Source organism: Protomyctophum parallelum (genome assembly GCF_964188405.1).
Source record: "Protomyctophum parallelum genome assembly, chromosome: 9".
Classification (NCBI taxonomy): Eukaryota; Metazoa; Chordata; class Actinopteri; order Myctophiformes; family Myctophidae; genus Protomyctophum; species Protomyctophum parallelum.
The window spans coordinates 45,044,124-45,061,879 of record NC_139706.1 but is presented as its reverse complement, the minus strand read 5'-3'; the positions used below and the strand labels follow the sequence as shown (position 1 = coordinate 45,061,879).

General features: G+C 41.7%; 2 protein-coding genes across 2 annotated transcripts in view; both read right to left on the bottom strand.

The window, feature by feature from the left end:
* The window catches only part of tlcd2 (TLC domain containing 2), a 28,795-nt gene extending 11,742 nt beyond the window's left edge, over positions 1-17,053 (bottom strand). The window contains exons 1-2 of the mRNA XM_083772772.1: positions 16,976-17,053; positions 12,230-12,312 (exon numbers count right to left, since the gene is read on the bottom strand). Of these exons, the coding sequence (XP_083628898.1) occupies positions 12,230-12,312; positions 16,976-17,039 (147 nt within the window). The 5' untranslated portion in view covers positions 17,040-17,053. The remainder of the gene's footprint in view (positions 1-12,229; positions 12,313-16,975) is intronic.
* The window catches only part of LOC310864877 (lissencephaly-1 homolog A-like), a 296,805-nt gene that overhangs the window by 147,357 nt on the left and 131,692 nt on the right, over positions 1-17,756 (bottom strand). The gene's annotated exons all lie outside the window — the stretch shown is intronic.

Sequence of the window (17,756 nt, the reverse complement as noted above, 5' to 3'; positions counted from 1 at the left end):
ACACACACACACACACTCACACACTTTTGGTGAGTCCTATAGTATAGACTAGGTATGTGGCTGTGCATCCGGAGGTTATGTGGGAACGCCTACTGAGTGTCAAAAAACAACTTTCTGGTGTTGACAGCCCATATACTGTACATCCAATCAGAAAAGTCCTATCTGATTGCATTAAATGACGTTAAACAGCGTCACTTTGACACTCAATTTTCCACTCGATTTGCCGTAGAAGTAGAAGTAGAAGTACTGGAAATTAGAAATACTCAAGTAAAGTACAAATACCTCAAAATTGTACTTAAGTACAGTACTTAAGTAAAATTACTTAGTTACTTTCCGCCACTGAGCATAAAGCATAATGCAACAATAATATGACCATGAGCAATGAAGTTGAACTGGTCTGATGCCATGTGAGTGGGTGGAACGAATACTGGACTACTCACCCCGGTGCTTGCCCGTTTTTCCTCCCGGAATTTTCCCCAGTGAGGGGGATAACTTTGTAATATGTTATTGGCTGTTTGTATTCTTTTTGGAAAAATATAAAAAGATACTCCTGTGGAAAGGCTATATTATATTACTTATATTGAACCTATAAACAATTTAGTATTATTTAGTATATGTAAGGTTTTGCCCACTCAAATGGTACCTCGTCAGATAATCCCCACATATCCCACAACAACTTCTGTGGACAGACTTCACTGTACTAGCTTTTCATAAATTATATTTGTACTTAGGCTGTCTGTTGTCATGAAAGTTTATAGTTAGAGAAATTCAAAGTCCAGCCGTCTGCTGTCCAGCCTCTCCCACCCCTCACTGGGGAAAATTCTGGGAGGAAAACAGAAACGGGGCGAGTCTTCTTGTTACCGGTGGAACTAGCTATGAGGAGTGGGAGTACAGGGGGGATGGGGGCTATGGGAGGGGGATGGGGGCTACCGTGTATACGTTTGGAGGGAACAGAGGATATGGGGTGGAGGCCAGGGGCTCTGTGTGTGTGCGTCTCATGCAGCCACCAGATGTCTATCTGAATAGGGGTAGGGCTAGGGAGTAAGGGAGTCCTGCACGCACGCACGCACACACACACACACACACACACACACACACACACACACACACACACACACACACACACACACACACACACACACACACACACACACACACACACACACACACACAAAGAGCAGACAAAATTGGAACTGGAAAACTATAACATTTAAACAGTTTATTTTTGTGGAGTTATATCTCCTGATTGGATAAAATTGTCATCCTGATCTGAAATGCTATTATGTGTTTAGCAAAGAACTGGAGAGTCAGGGAGATCTTAATGAGCAAAACACTCTAATAATATAGAGCTTTGAGTTAATAAAAAAAAAGAATAGCCAGTGTCATTCAGTCAGTCAGTCAGCAGAAGAAGACTACTTGTCTGGCCACTAACCACTTAAGCCGTATATGCTCAGTTCAAACCTTTGAGCGTGCGACAACTATGCTATTATGCAGATCTGTTTGGTAACATCCAGAATAGGGATGCTAGTTACTAGCTAGGGTTCAAGTGGTTCAACATTAGGGCTTATACGGGCTTCCATGCACACACAGGCAGCATAATGTATGTACACAGTCACACTGACACATGTAAGCAGCTACCACATCCTTGCCTCCTTATTAGGCTGTTATGGGTCAGTCACCTCAGTGGAGAAGCCAGGAGGGAGCAACCCTTTAACAACATGAACCCTGGCTGACGGCCCTATTTTGCGCATGTCGGGTGAAAATAATTTCAAAACATTGTCGCACAACAAGCATGAGCCGATAGATGGGATATTCGTCGTACAACAAAGTAGGCTATATAGTGCTTAAAACCCATTCTGACCTGAGATCAGATTCATACGAGGTTTCCGCCGGACACACACTGGTCTGATGAACCCATTCTGACCTGAGATCAGATTCTACAAATGTCAGTCGCTCTTCGATTTTTCAAAAATAGCAGACCTACAAGCTCGTATCGCGCCACTCGGTGGCGCGTTATGAGCTTGTAGATCTGCTATTTTTCAATAGCTAAAGCATAACATGATGCTAACACCAAAATGGGTGCCCGGTCAGAATGGGTTAAGCAGATGAATTAAGGGCCATCATGCACAAGACTGTAACTATATAACCATAATGGCGAACGACACAACATTCTGCATTGCGTACTCTGATGTAGTTTAGCATGCTGCATTTTAAGAATGGAGAGGTCAATATCAAGTATATACAGTAGGTTGTATTCCAGAGTGAGTGAAGGATAGTTGTGGTTGTTGGTGTTGGGTGGCCCTTCTCTCTGAAGGGCCACCCAAGGAGGTCTGCAGGGAGGAGAGGAGAGGAGAGTGGAGCTGAGAGGACCCAGGGAGAAAAGACAGAGCATGCCAGGTGTGGTACATCAGTGACGTGACTGTGTACCAGAGGGTGGTTACACACACTGGCATTCCGAACTCCCTATTTTCCGACGCATCGCCATTCCGGCGTGCTACGTTACTATTACTAACCCTGTCCGTAACCTTGAACCTTACCGCACGTGGAAGCCACGCAGTCGGAAAGGCTGAACCAGCTGCTGTCAATATCCAGTGATGGACGAAGTACTCACATTCCTTACTCAAGTAAAAGTAAAGTAAGCCTTGAGGCCCATAGGGCAGGAGCCCATCTCCTGTTTCTGTAGCAGCTTGATGTACAAGTCAAAATAATAATACAAAAGTACAAAGTGTTGCAAGTTTTCAGATGTAAAAAAATATTTGGAAAATAGCTGCGAAGCGTTGTGAGCTACTGAGCTTGTAGATTTTAAAAAGTAGGTTAATGTATGTAGGTTAATGTATTAAAACAGTTTCCGTGCCAGGAATGGATTACTCCAGGTTATTGTCGCTGCCATACACGACAGACCCGCCTTTTGTTTTATGTGTTTAATCCGCCGTAATGTAATAAATAAAAAGAAAATACGTCTTCGCCGCGGAGATAGAGACTAGATGCATTTGTTTTGATGACGAAACCGGAAATCGTCACATGCTGTGGGCTGCTAGGGCTTCTGGGAAGCCAATGCAAACGAATGGGGTTCAACGCCTCATGGAGGAGGGTCCTGTGCTGCGTCTTCCGGGTGTACCAAGATGGCGGGTGGTGCGGTCGTTCATAACAAACAGGGGAAGCTTTTTTCGCTCGATTTTCACGGATTAAAAGCCCAAATAATTCAGCGTATGCTCTAAAGGTAATACAACAATCTCGGCAGTGAAGGGGGGTTGATTAAAATGCGGGTTAAGCGTGTAAAACAGTCAAACTGTAATCTAAACCTACAAAGTAATAAAGTATAGTAACTACAAATTAATTAATTTAACAATATTTGCCTGATGTAGTGGAGTAGAAGTAAAGTACTTGAGTGAATATATTTAGTTAATTTCCACCACTGCCAATCAATCGTCAAGCAGCAGTCAGACAGTCGGCACAGTGAGTTCCATTCATATCAGAGTCTCTGCTTTTTGTGGAGGAACCCCTGGAGTTGAGCTGGAGTTGAGGGGAAAGACGCTAACAAGCCAGGCTGGCGTTCAGGGTCTGATAAGATGCTGTTGCTATATAGAACTGTGTTTCTCAACATGTTTTGAGCTTTGGACCTCTAGCATATTTCTTACAAAACTCAAGGACCATTTCTTAGTAAGAAATGATTAAAGTCACATGAGATGCATACAGGATATAATAGACTAATTGTAGGCCTACCATGTCTTTAGTTTAGAGAATACATAGCCTGGTGTGTCCTTACAGAGCCTTCAATTACTGACAATGACCAGATTATTTACTAGCCTGGTTGTAAACAACTTCTCAGAGAAAGTGCTCACACAAGGGTTATTGTCTTGAAATTATGTAAAAATTTAAATTATGTAAAAATATGCCAGTGGTCTGGATTTTTCATATGTTTGTATCAATAAATCATCATCAATATATATTTGTGATACATTTGCGTCATATTCAAATTAGTCTCTCAGACCAGTTCATTTCCAGTCTCTTTTCCTTGGAGCCCTCCTTCTTACTTACATCTGACACAAGCTGAGAGTAAAGTAACAAATTAAGGACGTTTAAGACTCTTTTAATACCTCAAAAAAGAGAAGAAAAAAGAAATGAAATGAAAAGAGACCATGACTGCATTAGAAGTAATCAACAAATCACTATTAAAAACTGGTTAAACACTGGCCAAATAATGTAAGACTAAAACAAGGCAATAATTTGTGAAAATAGCTGATCTACAAGCTGTAGCTATACAATATTTCTGTGGAACCGCGAGTCAAACTAAATCAAATGTAATGCCTCAACTCCAAACAGGGGTCCCCAGTTCAAACATTATTTTATTTTGGGACCGTGGCCTGAAAAGAACCACTAATCAAACGCAGCGTGCGGAGCGGCGGAGTCAGTTCAGTCAGTCAACCTCAAGGGAGGTTCTTGTCATGCTCAAAGGCCCATACTAAGCTCAATGCGGCAGTCAGCTGACTAAGTGGGCAGGCTACTTAAGCTCACTAGACTCCATGCTCTTCCTGCCTTCCTCTGCTCATGGTTCCCGGTTGTATGTGATGTTTTCTCCCACCACCACCCCAGCACCACCGGTGGGCTCTGCTATCTATGCTCCCCATGGGGGGGTTATTGTATATCTATCTTCCTGCTCTTATGTTTTATGATGTTGCTTAATCATGCCGAGCAGGGAGAAATCCAGCAGAGCCGAACGCCAAGTCAAATATCATATGCACACTCATTACTCATTCTGCAATAAATATTGTTTAATCTATTCGTGAGTTGTCTGACTGAACTGTAGAGAAGGAGGAACACATGAGAAGAGATGTATGATTGAAAACAGCGTGGCTCAGTAACTCTAATATGCAAACTCAATTTGCGCTTAATGTGAGAGGGCTGAGGGCCATTTGTGGACGGAAATAGCAGCAAACACCATGGACAGTGATGGAAGAAGTATTGACATCTTGTACTTATTAAGTAAAAGTATCAATACCACTCACAAGCTCACAACATTATGCTTGTAAATAGCCAAAGTATATATAGGGATGAAGTGGTTAATGCATGTAACTCATGTAACAAAATCTGACAACAATATTACAATAGTTGTACCACAAGTACAATATTTGCCTCTGAGATGTAGTGGAGTATTGAAAATGGGAAATACTCCACTAAAGTCAAAGTACCTCAAAATTCTATACTCAAGTACAGTACTTGAGTAAAAACAAACTTGCTACTTTACACCACTGACCATGGAAATGGTCAAACATCTCTGAGACAGATAGACGCCATATATTAAGAATGCAGAAAACTCAGCGACGGTCAAGTGACTTCATTATTCATGATCAATGTTCTTGATTAAAGCTGCAATGCATAACTGGAATCAAAACCCGGGTGACCTCGGCCCGGGTTTTGACATGTTTGAAACTAAAAGACTAACGTCCACAATGATATAATAAATACATGTTCATGTGTCGGTGAAATCCATGTCATCTGTGTCCATGTGACAGGTATTATACATGAAGCTCAAAACGCGTTATATCCTCCGCCCCAAACATGGATATGACATGGATTTCACCTACACATGAACATGTATTTATTATATCATTGTGGACGTTAGTCTTTTAGTTTCAGTTCCGCTTGTCTTGTTTTCTACTTAATAATTGTATGTAACACATAAAGGTTGATTGATTAATTGATTGATTGAGTGACTGATCTTTAACCAAATGAACCCTAGCATCCCGATCCACAATAGGTCAACATTTGGCAAAAAATAGGGGAACAAATGTAAAAAATAGTCAATAATTGGCCAGATTTGGTTTAGAGGGAACCAAGTAGGGGACTAATCTAGACCCCTGGGGGTTACCGGTCGATAGTGTTGAAGTGGTTCTACAGTAGGACTAGGTATAGGTGTAGTCAGTGGAATTGCTTTGCTATGGAACTGCTTCAGACTATTGCAAGTATATTTCCTGTCAGTTACCACATGTCCACAAATGCTGCAAAATAAAAAGCTCGAGTTTCACTCAGGACAGCAAATTCATGTCATGAGGGGTACTCTCCATCCGTCTGCTCTGGCTTATATAATAATACAGCCTCAGTATTTCCAAGCATGGAGGGCAACTGAAGCCATGGCCATTGGCACATCTACAGTATATGCTGACAATGTGACATGCTGTGAGCTTGTAGATCTGCAATTTTGTCTACTGTATGTGTTTGTACCACACAGTATTAGAGCTTAACCACTTAAACCCCCTTCATCCGCATTGTGTCAATCTGCTAATTTCTACAAAAGCTTTCGCCACAGAAAACAGGAAATACACTAGTATAGAGGGACTCCGCTCAACCACATGGGATTTAAGTGGCTCGGTATGGTTCGGAATTCAGTAACTAGCTTATTACTGCTGCTAGCCTAGCAGCCCTTTTAACACAATCTGTGCTGAAACGCGCTTATTACTCCCTTTTTCTACTCAAAATGAGCCAAAATCCGGTGTACAACTCTGCAACAGGTCCCGCCTAGTGTAACGGGAGGGAATGTGTTGAAAAGGCACTTCATGAAAGATGTCTCATACAACATGTCGATGTATAGAAGCAGCCAGGCACCCTGCTTCTGGCACGGCTATCAGGATGTCCTGTGTCCCAGCGGAAGGGTAAAGGTCAAAGGTGACAGCAGTGGGGCATTGGCTAGGCTGCTGCATGGGCTAGTATTGAACTAAAACTGGAAAAAGCAATCACACCCATGTGAAGTGAGGCGCTCTTATCATCAAACATCATCATACATCATCTCATTCCGGCCAATTACAAATTTCGTCCTCACCTTTGTCTTCAATGTTTGTGTTTACGCAAACACTCAAAACTGGCCATTCATTGTCATGGCATTGAATGTTTGTGTTAACACAATGTTTGTGTTAACACAAACACTCAAAGCTGGACATATAGGAGGGGCTAGCGCCCCTCAAAAATGAGGTTGTCACAACTCGTCACAACCTTTACCCACATCCGCACCCTATACTAGGTGTCATTTTCAACCCCACCCTTTCAGCATTCTTTCACCTTAGAAACATTGCCCGTCTCCGGCCCTCCCTGACATCCTCTGCTGCTGAAACCCTCATCCACGCCTTCATTTCATCCCGGTTAGACTACTAGCATTCTCTATAGAACCACCTCCAAAACCCTCTATAAACTCCAATATGTTCAAATCTCAGCTGCCCACCAGCACCCGCTCCAGATATTACATCACACCAGTCCTTCACAACCTCCACTGGCTCCACAGAGGATTCAGTTCAATATGCTGCTCACCACCTACTGTATAAGTCACTGCACAAACTGTGGAGTGACCTCCATACCTCTCTGACCTCCTCAGTTAAGCCAATGCTCCCGTCCCCTCAGGTCCAGTGATGCTGTTCTCCTGGAGGTCCCCAAGAAGCTTAAGACCATGTGCTGAACCTGGGGCAATAGGGCCTTCTCTGTGGCTGTCCCCTCCCTCTGGAATGCACTCCCCAAATGCATCAGAGATGCCCCCTCCCTCCCTATACCTTCAAAACTGCCCTGAAAACCCATCTGCTCACAATTGCCTTTCCGAATTGACCTTACAATTTGCATCATCTCGTTTTTCTTTTTGCTTTTATCTCTTTCTTACTTGCTTATCTTACTTTTTCCCTAATAAAGCTGTTATATACCTTCTTCTCCCAAGTCAGGTGCAGGATTGAAAAGGTAAGTATTGTGTAATACAAATTTAAGTTCAGTTAACAAACACACACACACACACACACACACACACACACACACACACACACACACACACACACACACACACACACACACACACACACACACACACACACAGCTGGTCGAAAGACACTAGGAAATCAGAGAAAAATAGTTAAATAAAACAAAGATTGAATGACAAAACAGAATCAGAGAGCATGAGGGAGGGAGAGAGTGAAAAGCTGGATAGAGAACATAGTGAGCCGTTTGAATGAGTCAAAACAAAGTGTGGAAGGTCCGTTGACAATCAGAACAAATAAGGACTCAAAAATGAAAAGAAAAATAAATCGGAACAATTCAAGAATAAAAAAAGAATTTGAAAACATCAGTAAACGTGATGTGAAAACCTTTTAACACATCAAAATGTTCTAAACTAGCGAACAATAGCAGATCTACAAGCTCAACAATTTGCTGTTTTATGTAGCACCACGAGGTAGGCTATATATAGGGCTTAAGTGGATAAGTCTCCAAATCGGCAGGTTGCAGTCCAGAGCAGAGCTCCTGTTGACTGCTTTCCAGGAACGCAGTGAACGGGAGAAAAAGAAGCAGTGTTGACAGACGGACGGGCGGCTGGGGGTGTGTACACTGTAGTGTACAGTATGCATACTGTAGGACTGTGTGTGAGTAGCCTCGGGGACCGCAGGCGCTTTGTTTTGAAAAGAAGAAAAAAATGTCTGGGCGAACGAGGCAGGAAATGTGACATAGGAGTGGGAGTGTACCTTGTATTTCACTAACTAACCAATAACTGAACAACGGAAATGATGTATAATATGCACTTTTTTGTTTTTGTTTGTATGTGTTTTTTCTTTTCCATTTTTTGTTTTATTTTGTGTTCGTTGCAAAAAAAGGGGAGGAGGGGGAGTTGCACAGATGGGTGAACCAATAGGATGAAAAGGTGGGCTTAAACGTCTTTAAACAAATACTTTTTTAAACGTCTATGGGGAAAATGAACGGGGAATTATTTCCTGGGTCCTCGTCGTTCTGAAAGGGGGTGGGACTGCAACGCTCTATTGCACTGTACTGTACTGTACTGTACTGTACTGTACTGTACTGTACTGTACTGTACTGTACTGTACTGTACTGTACTGTACTGTACTGTACTGTACTGCCATCTGTGAGTGACATGAGTCAAACAGAGCTCACTCAGCTACCCAAACCTTTTAGCTCAAGACCCAAAAGAGAAATGTGAAACCTCCCTGGGATTTTTTCTAAATACTAAATTAGGAAAAAGTAAAAAAAAAAAAAAAAAATTTACTGCGGTCACGAACCCACTGTTGTGCAGTTAGTCTACAATATGGCTACCACTTCACTATTTGAGGATGAAGCCGCGCTTCAATATACTTTGAATAATGGTTTAAAAATCAAGGGCCGTGGGAGACAGTACAGTAGGGACATACAATGTAGGGTTAACACAGATCACCAGCTCTGCCATTTATTTCCCCAAATGGTAAAAGAACAAAAGGCCGTTCTCTCCCAAAAGAACAAGGGGAAGCATTGTGTCGTTCCTTCAGCGTGATGCTGCCTGTGACAAGTGACGTGCGTCTCTTCACACCAACCAGGTGCAGCATCCACCTGAAGGCCACTGTGTCATTAACGCATTCTGACCTGAGATCAGATTAAAAAAATGTCTATTACATCCTGACAGTTTCATTATTAACCCATTCTGACCTGAGATCAGATTCTAAAAATGTCAGTCGTTCTTCGATTTTTCAAAAATAGCAGACCTACAAGCTCGTATCGCGCCACTCGGTGGCGCGATATGAGCTTGTAGGTCTGCTATTTTTCAATAGCTAAAGCATAACATGATGCCAACACCAAAATGGGTGCCCGTTCAGAATGGGTTAAGCTGCCAATCTTTAATGGGAATGTTAGCAATAATAAAGGAGAAGGAGGGCGCGGTCGCAAGGTTATTATACTTAACTAAAACTAAATGGAACAACGACAACATTTGAGATAAGAGAAAGAAAAAGACTATCCTAAAATGTGTTAATGTGTGTTTATTAAAACTAAAACTGAGAAATATTATGTGCTGTACTTTGTTTTGTTGTTGTTAAAACGTTTATTCTGATACTTTGAGTTTGAGTCACCACCTCCTTAAAGTGGTCTCTGCTTGCCATACGGGTATGTTTTTCCCTTGAGGGAGGGTGGGTTGTTAATGCAGTATACATAGCATATACACACAGTCCTGCTGTTAAATGGCTGTCTTCTAATGTGCTGACTGCTGAGCAGTGAGCAACATACTGTATGGCAGGGTCTGAATGCCAAATAAAACATTCACACTTGAATTTACATTATATAGGTTAAATGTTTTTGATCTATTCTGACTGAAATGAAGGAAATGCCAGCACTCAGTCATTATATGTCCTTTTCACATGATTTTATTTACCTCTGACGAGAGTCGACAACGTACACGTTTCGGGCCTGGTTGGCCTCCCTCAGCGTTGTCACGTCTATTCTGACTGAACTATAATAACCTTATAATAACAGTGACATTGGGGAGGGTGCTGGCTCTCTCCACGGATGAGACACACCATTAGACACATATTACATCATTATGACACATCCTTATGCTCAGTGCGGATTGTCACCATTGAGCTGTTGTCTCTTTGTGACTTTTTGTAACTATTCTTTGCAGCTGGACAAGAAGAACAGGTATTGTCTTTGTTTGTGTTGCTTGCGACACACAGACAGGTGCTGCTGGTTTGGTTTTGGTCTGTGCCGGCCACACACACAAGGAGCGGCAAACTGTGGCACTTACATGATAGATTTTGTACCACCAATCGGGAAATATATGACCTGCTTCTGGTCAGACTGAATTAATTCCATGCATTTCATTTTGGTTGTCTGATATGTTTGATATTTATGCTTGATAATATCACAATGGCATTCCTATTTCTTTCCACAAAAGTCAATCAAAGATCAATCAAAAATACCAGATCTAGCCTACAAGCTGGCGATGTGAGGTGAAGCATTGTGAGCTTGCGGTTTGTCTACTTTCACTATACAATATACACGACTAGACTGAATAGCGTGGTGGACCCAATGTGGATCTCACAGGTCATGTGACCAGCCTGCAGTGGTGTCATGCTCGTGGAACGCAGTACCACGCCGTGGTACAAGTACACGCAGGGACGGAACAGAACGGTGCACGCCCATGACTAGTGTACACACTGACACTACTACATAATAAGTAGTAGTACTGTCAGTGTGTGCTCAAGGTAGTTTTTGTCTCCACCAGGCCGAAGGCATGGGGGGAGAGTATGTTTTGCACTCCGTCCGTCCGTGTGTGTGTGTGTCCGTCCGTCCGTCCGTCCGTGTGTCCGTGAGCAGCTAATCTCCCGCACCGTTAACCGGTCGATGCCAAATTTTGCACACCACACACTCCCTGGATGCCAACGATGAACCTCTGCCCCATAACGGCCTGTTATAGCGCCACTAGGAGGCCGCTTTGTGCAAAACAAGTTTTTGCACAGTACACCTACAGATTTTGTCCAAACATCGCGCAAATTGGTACACAGTCTCTCTATAGCCATTCAACGAAACGGGTCTTTCAGATTTCTCAGACTCCATCCTGATTGGTTAAGATTGGCTTCCAAAGTTCACAGGAGTGCTCAGTTTCAAACAAAATGCTGCAAATCATGAACACATTGCGTGATTTCCATGAAATTGTGCACGCACATTCCCACTAGGCCGAGGAAGAAATGCCACATGAACAATTTCAACTCAGCCTCAAGGTGGCGCTATAACTGGCCGAAAAGTGTTTTTACCTCTAATTTTCATTGTTTTGTTCCACTTTTGCTGTGGCAATGTAAACGTCACACACACACACACCCAAACAAACATGTTTAAATTACTCCTAAACATTTTGCCAAACATCACACACTCTCCTATCCTCCTGGTGGAGACCTGTGCCCAGAAGGGCACTTTTTCTAGTTGTTGCTGAGTTGGTGACTTGATGCATACCAGCACTGCAAGCAGGTGCTCATGGTTTCGAATGTTTTGACGATGAGTGCATCTCATTGCTGTAAAACTAAAAAGTGGTTTGGCGGGAACAACTCCCACCAGAAGCCAGTCAGTAGAAGTGATGGATCAACCTTGACAGCACACAGTGCTGCAAGCAGTGCCTGCAAGGTGCACAAATATTATCACGGTGCAACAGATGTTTTGGCCACAATCGAATCGAGTCACTTACTATGACTGAATGCACTTCAGCAGGGTCTTTTCCACCCAAAAGAATACAGGCAAAGAGGTTTGGTGAAGAGGGAGCCCAGTACAGACCCCTGGGGGACCCCAGTCAACATAAGGTTTAACTACTACACAAAATCTTCACCAAAAATAGCTCGTAGATAAGTGAATCAATGTATGAAATAAGAAAAAGAAAAGTAGAGTTAATTGGCCAACTTTTGTAAAAAGAAAACCCAATAATGAAACAAAATGCAGATGAATTTTATTTTGCACTTACCACCACGTGATGAAAGAGCAGCTCCCAGGACTGGCTGAGCCTCTGGTGAAGTACCATGTCAAAGAAGTCATAGATGAAGTAACCTGCATGAGGGAACCGTGTGGCGACAACTCGTTAGTGCTTAATTGAGCACAATCACAGCTAATGAGCACAAACACAGTGTCATCTTGTGACAACCCTGTGTACATCAAGTGTGTGTCAGTGGACCTTGATGGATAGGATCATCATTACTTGTTAATTCACTTTATTTTTTAATTTACTTTGTACCTTTGGCTGTGGGTATTAATACTTATTTTTTAACCTTTATTTAACCAGTAAAAACACATTGAGACTGCGTCTCTTTTACAAGTGGGAACTGGCCAATTAAGAGGCAGAAATCAAATTACACTTCAATACCACATTGTCAATGTTACATTTTGGACCAGCAAATACAACATCCATAATACCTCAAAATACCTATGAATAAATACAACACCTCAAGTCCTACTTTTTAGTAGCAGAGCAAAATACACAATATACAAGATCTGAACGGACATAATAAATATATAGGCATGAACATAGGCTAGTACATATCCAAACGTACAGGTGTTGGACTGTACATTTAAGATGTATCACTATTATCATTTTGAAACTTCTCAAGGGAACTTTCAAAGCCAGTTTTAGTCTGGACTGTAGATCGTTCCATGACCAAGGGCCAAAGAAGGCCAGACATTTTGTACCCCCCTTGGATTTTAATGCTGGTACTACACTACTGGTATACAGTATAGGCTATGTGTATTGTGTATGTATGTATATATATATATATATATATATATATATATATATATTATTATTATTATTATTATTTTTCATTTTCTCTGGGTAGTTCTGGGTAGTTCCCATCTAGATTATCAAGCACCAAACAATGTGTCCATATTGTTTTTGTATTTAATTTTATGGTTCGATGTAGGCATGTGTATGTGTATATCTGTGCCATTTGTTGCGCAACGTGTCTGAGCTGAGCTGTCTGTGTCTTTTTTTTGTTTTGTCTTTGTCATAAAATGTAAAAATCAATACAAATATTATTGAAAAGAAAAATGAGTGTGTGTCAGTGGCTACCATGACGACTGTGAGCATAGCAACCGACACAAGCAGCTTGGAGGCGATATTTATAAATCCTGCACCCACCCTATACCAGAGAGGTATCCATGGAGACAGCTATGTCGATTAGAACACCATTTCCCAAACACTGGGTTGGAACTGGGGACCCATTTGTGAGTCGCGAACACATTTGTATGGGTCCCTTTATTTTTGTTTCCTATATTTTGTTTTTAATTATTTATTTAAAGCAACAATTGTAATCCAAAATTGCATAGGCTATTTGAATATTATAACCACACCCAGGGGTCTATAATGTCAACTCCATAGACACATACAAAACAGAAAAAGTACTATGGCACACTATTTCAGTTATAATGATCATTAGACTCAACAATAAATTAACCCACCTATTTCACAGACTCCCCCAGTCAGAGTTCAGAGTTTTAATGAATCTAGAATTAGCCTACAGTATGTGCACTGTGCAGGATGTAGGAAATTCATTTATTTGACTAGATTTCTTTAAATAGTTTAATTTAAACCAAAGATCCTGTCTCTCACACTTATGCCAGTGATCACCCTCCTTTGTGCCAATGTTGACACTGGTGCCAAAGGCTGCCTACCCCTGGGTTAAATGGTTAATGCAGAGGATTCAACGGATGTGGAGCACATCTCCTATCTCTTATCTCTCATCACCTAACCCCTAAGTGCCCTCTCTTATCTTTATAATTCTGTTATTATTTTACTCACGTTTTATTGTTACATCCACTGCTATCGTCATTATCTTTGTTGTATACATGCACATGAATGCACATGAATCTTATACATATACACATACTGTCAGCACAGTCATGTGGAACATGACACTGTAGTGTCATGTATCTCTGTAGTACCTGTATGAGTGTATTAAGTGGAAAACAAAAAAACAACAACATTTATTTTAATACACAACACAGATAAGCTATCTATGAAATGTATGTTTAATCTACAACAAAATGTAATACAACATGTCTCATGTGTGTGTGTGTGTGTGTGTGTGTGTGTGTGTGTGTGTGGGGGGGGGGGGCTCAATTCTCTGTGACTGGCGGTATTTGAACTGGACAGCATGCATATCAATCAGCTTTTCTCTTGTGCAGTCGCCGCCCACTGGGCAGTGTTGCCAGTTTTAGCGAGAGAAATAAGTAACTAGGCGTATGAAAACAAGTCAAAAGTAAGCGACTATTATAGGTCACATTCGCATCGGATTGAGAACCACTGGTTTTAACAGCACTCATGAAGCAAGACCAAAAACTAAAACGTAACACGCAACTACCAATATTTCACAATCGATTTTACAGAAAGATACGTCCGTCGCTTATAATAAGCAGATATGGCAACAATGGTGAGCACGTGGGGGGGGGTCAAGACATGCCCACGCCACGGTGCCTGGGACGGACCCATAATGCCCCCCATTCATTATTTGTTTTAAATTACACTCGACGGCTTCCACTGACTGCCTGCTTCCAGAGGTTTGGCTTGTTAAAAAGAATGCCAAATATCCTTGGAATTGGAGGGGAGCCCTGGTTGTTCACCACGGTGGCACCCGCTCAATAAATGAGTAGGGTAACGGAGCTCATCATGGACCGCTGGCTGCTGCTGAACTAGAGTTGTTGCTATTTTGAGCATGTGGAGAATTGGGCATGTGGAATTGATCAAGCTAAGACTAAGTGGTTCCCAAACATTTTAGCTTGAGACCCAGGAGTTACTGCGAGCAGTTGTGATCTTGTAGATCTGCTATTCCCACTACTTCTTGGAGAGAGAGAGAGAGAAAGAGAGAGAGAGATTTTCTATTTATTTATTCAATTATTTCCCCCGAAAGTAAAAGATAATATGGAACAGTTTGATTTTTGAGGGGGCATTTTGAAAATCAGTGAGCGCTGTTGTTTGAGTTGACCACGTTGGGAGTTGCTGTCAGCCTTGTAGTGCAAGGGAGTGTGTTCACACATAAGTTTAACACAGGACTTTTATTTGAAGGGAGTGAGGGCGGGAGGGACATAATATGGTATCTGTCAGGTGGAAACCTCCAAAGCTGTAACTTTTCTGAATTCTGCTTCAAAAAATAGCAAAAGTAGCAGATCTACAAGCCCAAAATGTGTCACTTTGTGCTGCATTTTGAGCTTGCAGATCTGCTACTTTTGATGCTTTTGTGTGACTCTGTAGTCTGTAGTATGATCAAGTAGGACATAATTTTCGAACAAACACAAAAAGTTAAAATATGGACGTGAGCTTGTAGATGCTTTTTAATTTATTTATTTTTTAAACAGTTTTGGACATACAGTATGAGGTTTCCACCCGACAGAGAAGACGAGTTCCTGTAGTGTATTTCTTCATCTCTGACTATGCCTACGATCATTTTCTTGTTTTGCAGAATTTGCACCAGGCAGGATGTTACAATATACGGTTCTATACTGCTTATTTGATTTTATTAATAATTGATGGTGTATTTATTGTGATGTTACTCTTCCCCTATGAATGTATCTTTATTAAATGTACTTTTAATTTGCTGTGTAACTGTATCTTAAAACTGCTGTGCTCTGTCTAGCGCCTGAATTTCCCCTGTAGGATCAATAAAGGTATATCTGACTTGTGTGCTGGGTTCATAGAGGAACACAACACACAACACCGTCTGTGATTTGGGGCGAGCTTTTATTGTATTAAATTATCCAATTAGACATCGGCACACACAGGCCAGAGTATATGAACAACAGGGGGGAGGGGGTCAGCCCAGGACAGGGGGGGGGGAGGGGGGGGGGGGGGTCCTGGGCTGCAGAATGTGACCACCCAGACGGAATTCAGCGGAGGTGTCCAAGTGGAAATGTGTGGTCAGATTTCAGTCTCTGACCCTCACTGCTTGTCTTTGTTGGCCCAGAAACAGGTCGTTAATATCCACTTAGAAGATGCTTATACTATATGGTTTACACGTGGTCACATTGACAAGTTTTTTGGTCTCACTCTCACTAAGACATTATATAACTTTCACAGAACACACCATACAAACTAGACAAGCATGTATATCTTCCAGTTAGGACTTTAACCAGAGCGAGCCCTATATATATTACCCACCCTATATAATATATACCATTGGTTTTCAAAGGGGTTCCAGGGGGTCCCCATGCAGCTAAATTAGTTAACCCATTCTGACCTGAGATCAGATTCATACGAGGTTTTCCACGGGACACACACTGGTCTGATTAACCCATTCTGACCTGAGATCAGATTCTAAAAATGTCAGTCGTTCTTCGATAAAAAAAAAAATAGCAGACCTACAAGCTCATATCGCGCCACTCGGTGGCGCGATATGAGCTTGTAGGTCTGCTATTTTTAAATAGCTAAAGCATAACATGATGCTAACACCAAAAAGGGTGCCCGTTCAGAATGGGTTAATATAGCATCAACATCATTTTAACCCCTGTATCCATATTTTATACGTGGCGGGTGGTTATTCAACAATAGCAGATAGGCCTACAAGCTCACAGTGTGGGTTTTTATAGTGTTCAATTTGGGTTTGAGAACCACTAGCTGCTATATACTTAAAACATAGTTGAGAATAGAATAGATTTGACACATTGTGAGCTTGTAGATATAGCCTATTTTTTTTCCATTAAACATTTAATAATAATGAAGACTTACCAATGGACACAGAGACTAATGCGTGTGAAAATGTGGAATATGTCTCTATCAAATCTTCAGCCATCTCTGGGTGAAGGACAAAGCTGAGGAGATCAAAGGAAATCAAAGAATAGGAGTCAATTTGTCTTAACCCAAACCAAAGCAAAACATACAATTTTACAATTTAGGCATTTAGCAGACGCTCTTAATCCAGAGCGATTTACATTTAAGCAAGAACAAAAAAGCATGGGAATACATCACATAAAACATTTATCAAGAAACATGCGTAAGCTAAGAAAGTAACAGTGGCATATCTATATAATGAAGCTATACATATAAACTATACATCTATACTACTATGCTATACATATGTACTATGACGTGCTATGACTACATACAATGCAATTATAGTGCTGTCTACATAATATGCTATAAGTCTGTATCAAATGCTATCTAAGTCTACAGAAATGCTATCTAAGGGGGTGGGGTAAGTGCTATGGGCCATGATGGAGTCTGAAAAGGTGGGTTTTCAGACTACGGCGGAAGATTGGGAGTGATGCTGCAGTTCTGACTGCAATGGGAAGTGCATTCCACAGTTTTGGAGCCAGAAGGGAGAAGAGTTTGGGACGTGTGGAGCGTTGTCCCGGCGTTTTTTAGTGAGGGTACTTCCAGCTTCCCTGCGTTGGCTGATCTGAGTGCGCGGGAGGGTTTGTAGGGTTCGATCATACTTGCAAGATATGGGGGAGCCATACCTTTGGTTGCTTTGAATGCCAGCATCAGAGTTTTGTATTCTGTGCGGGCA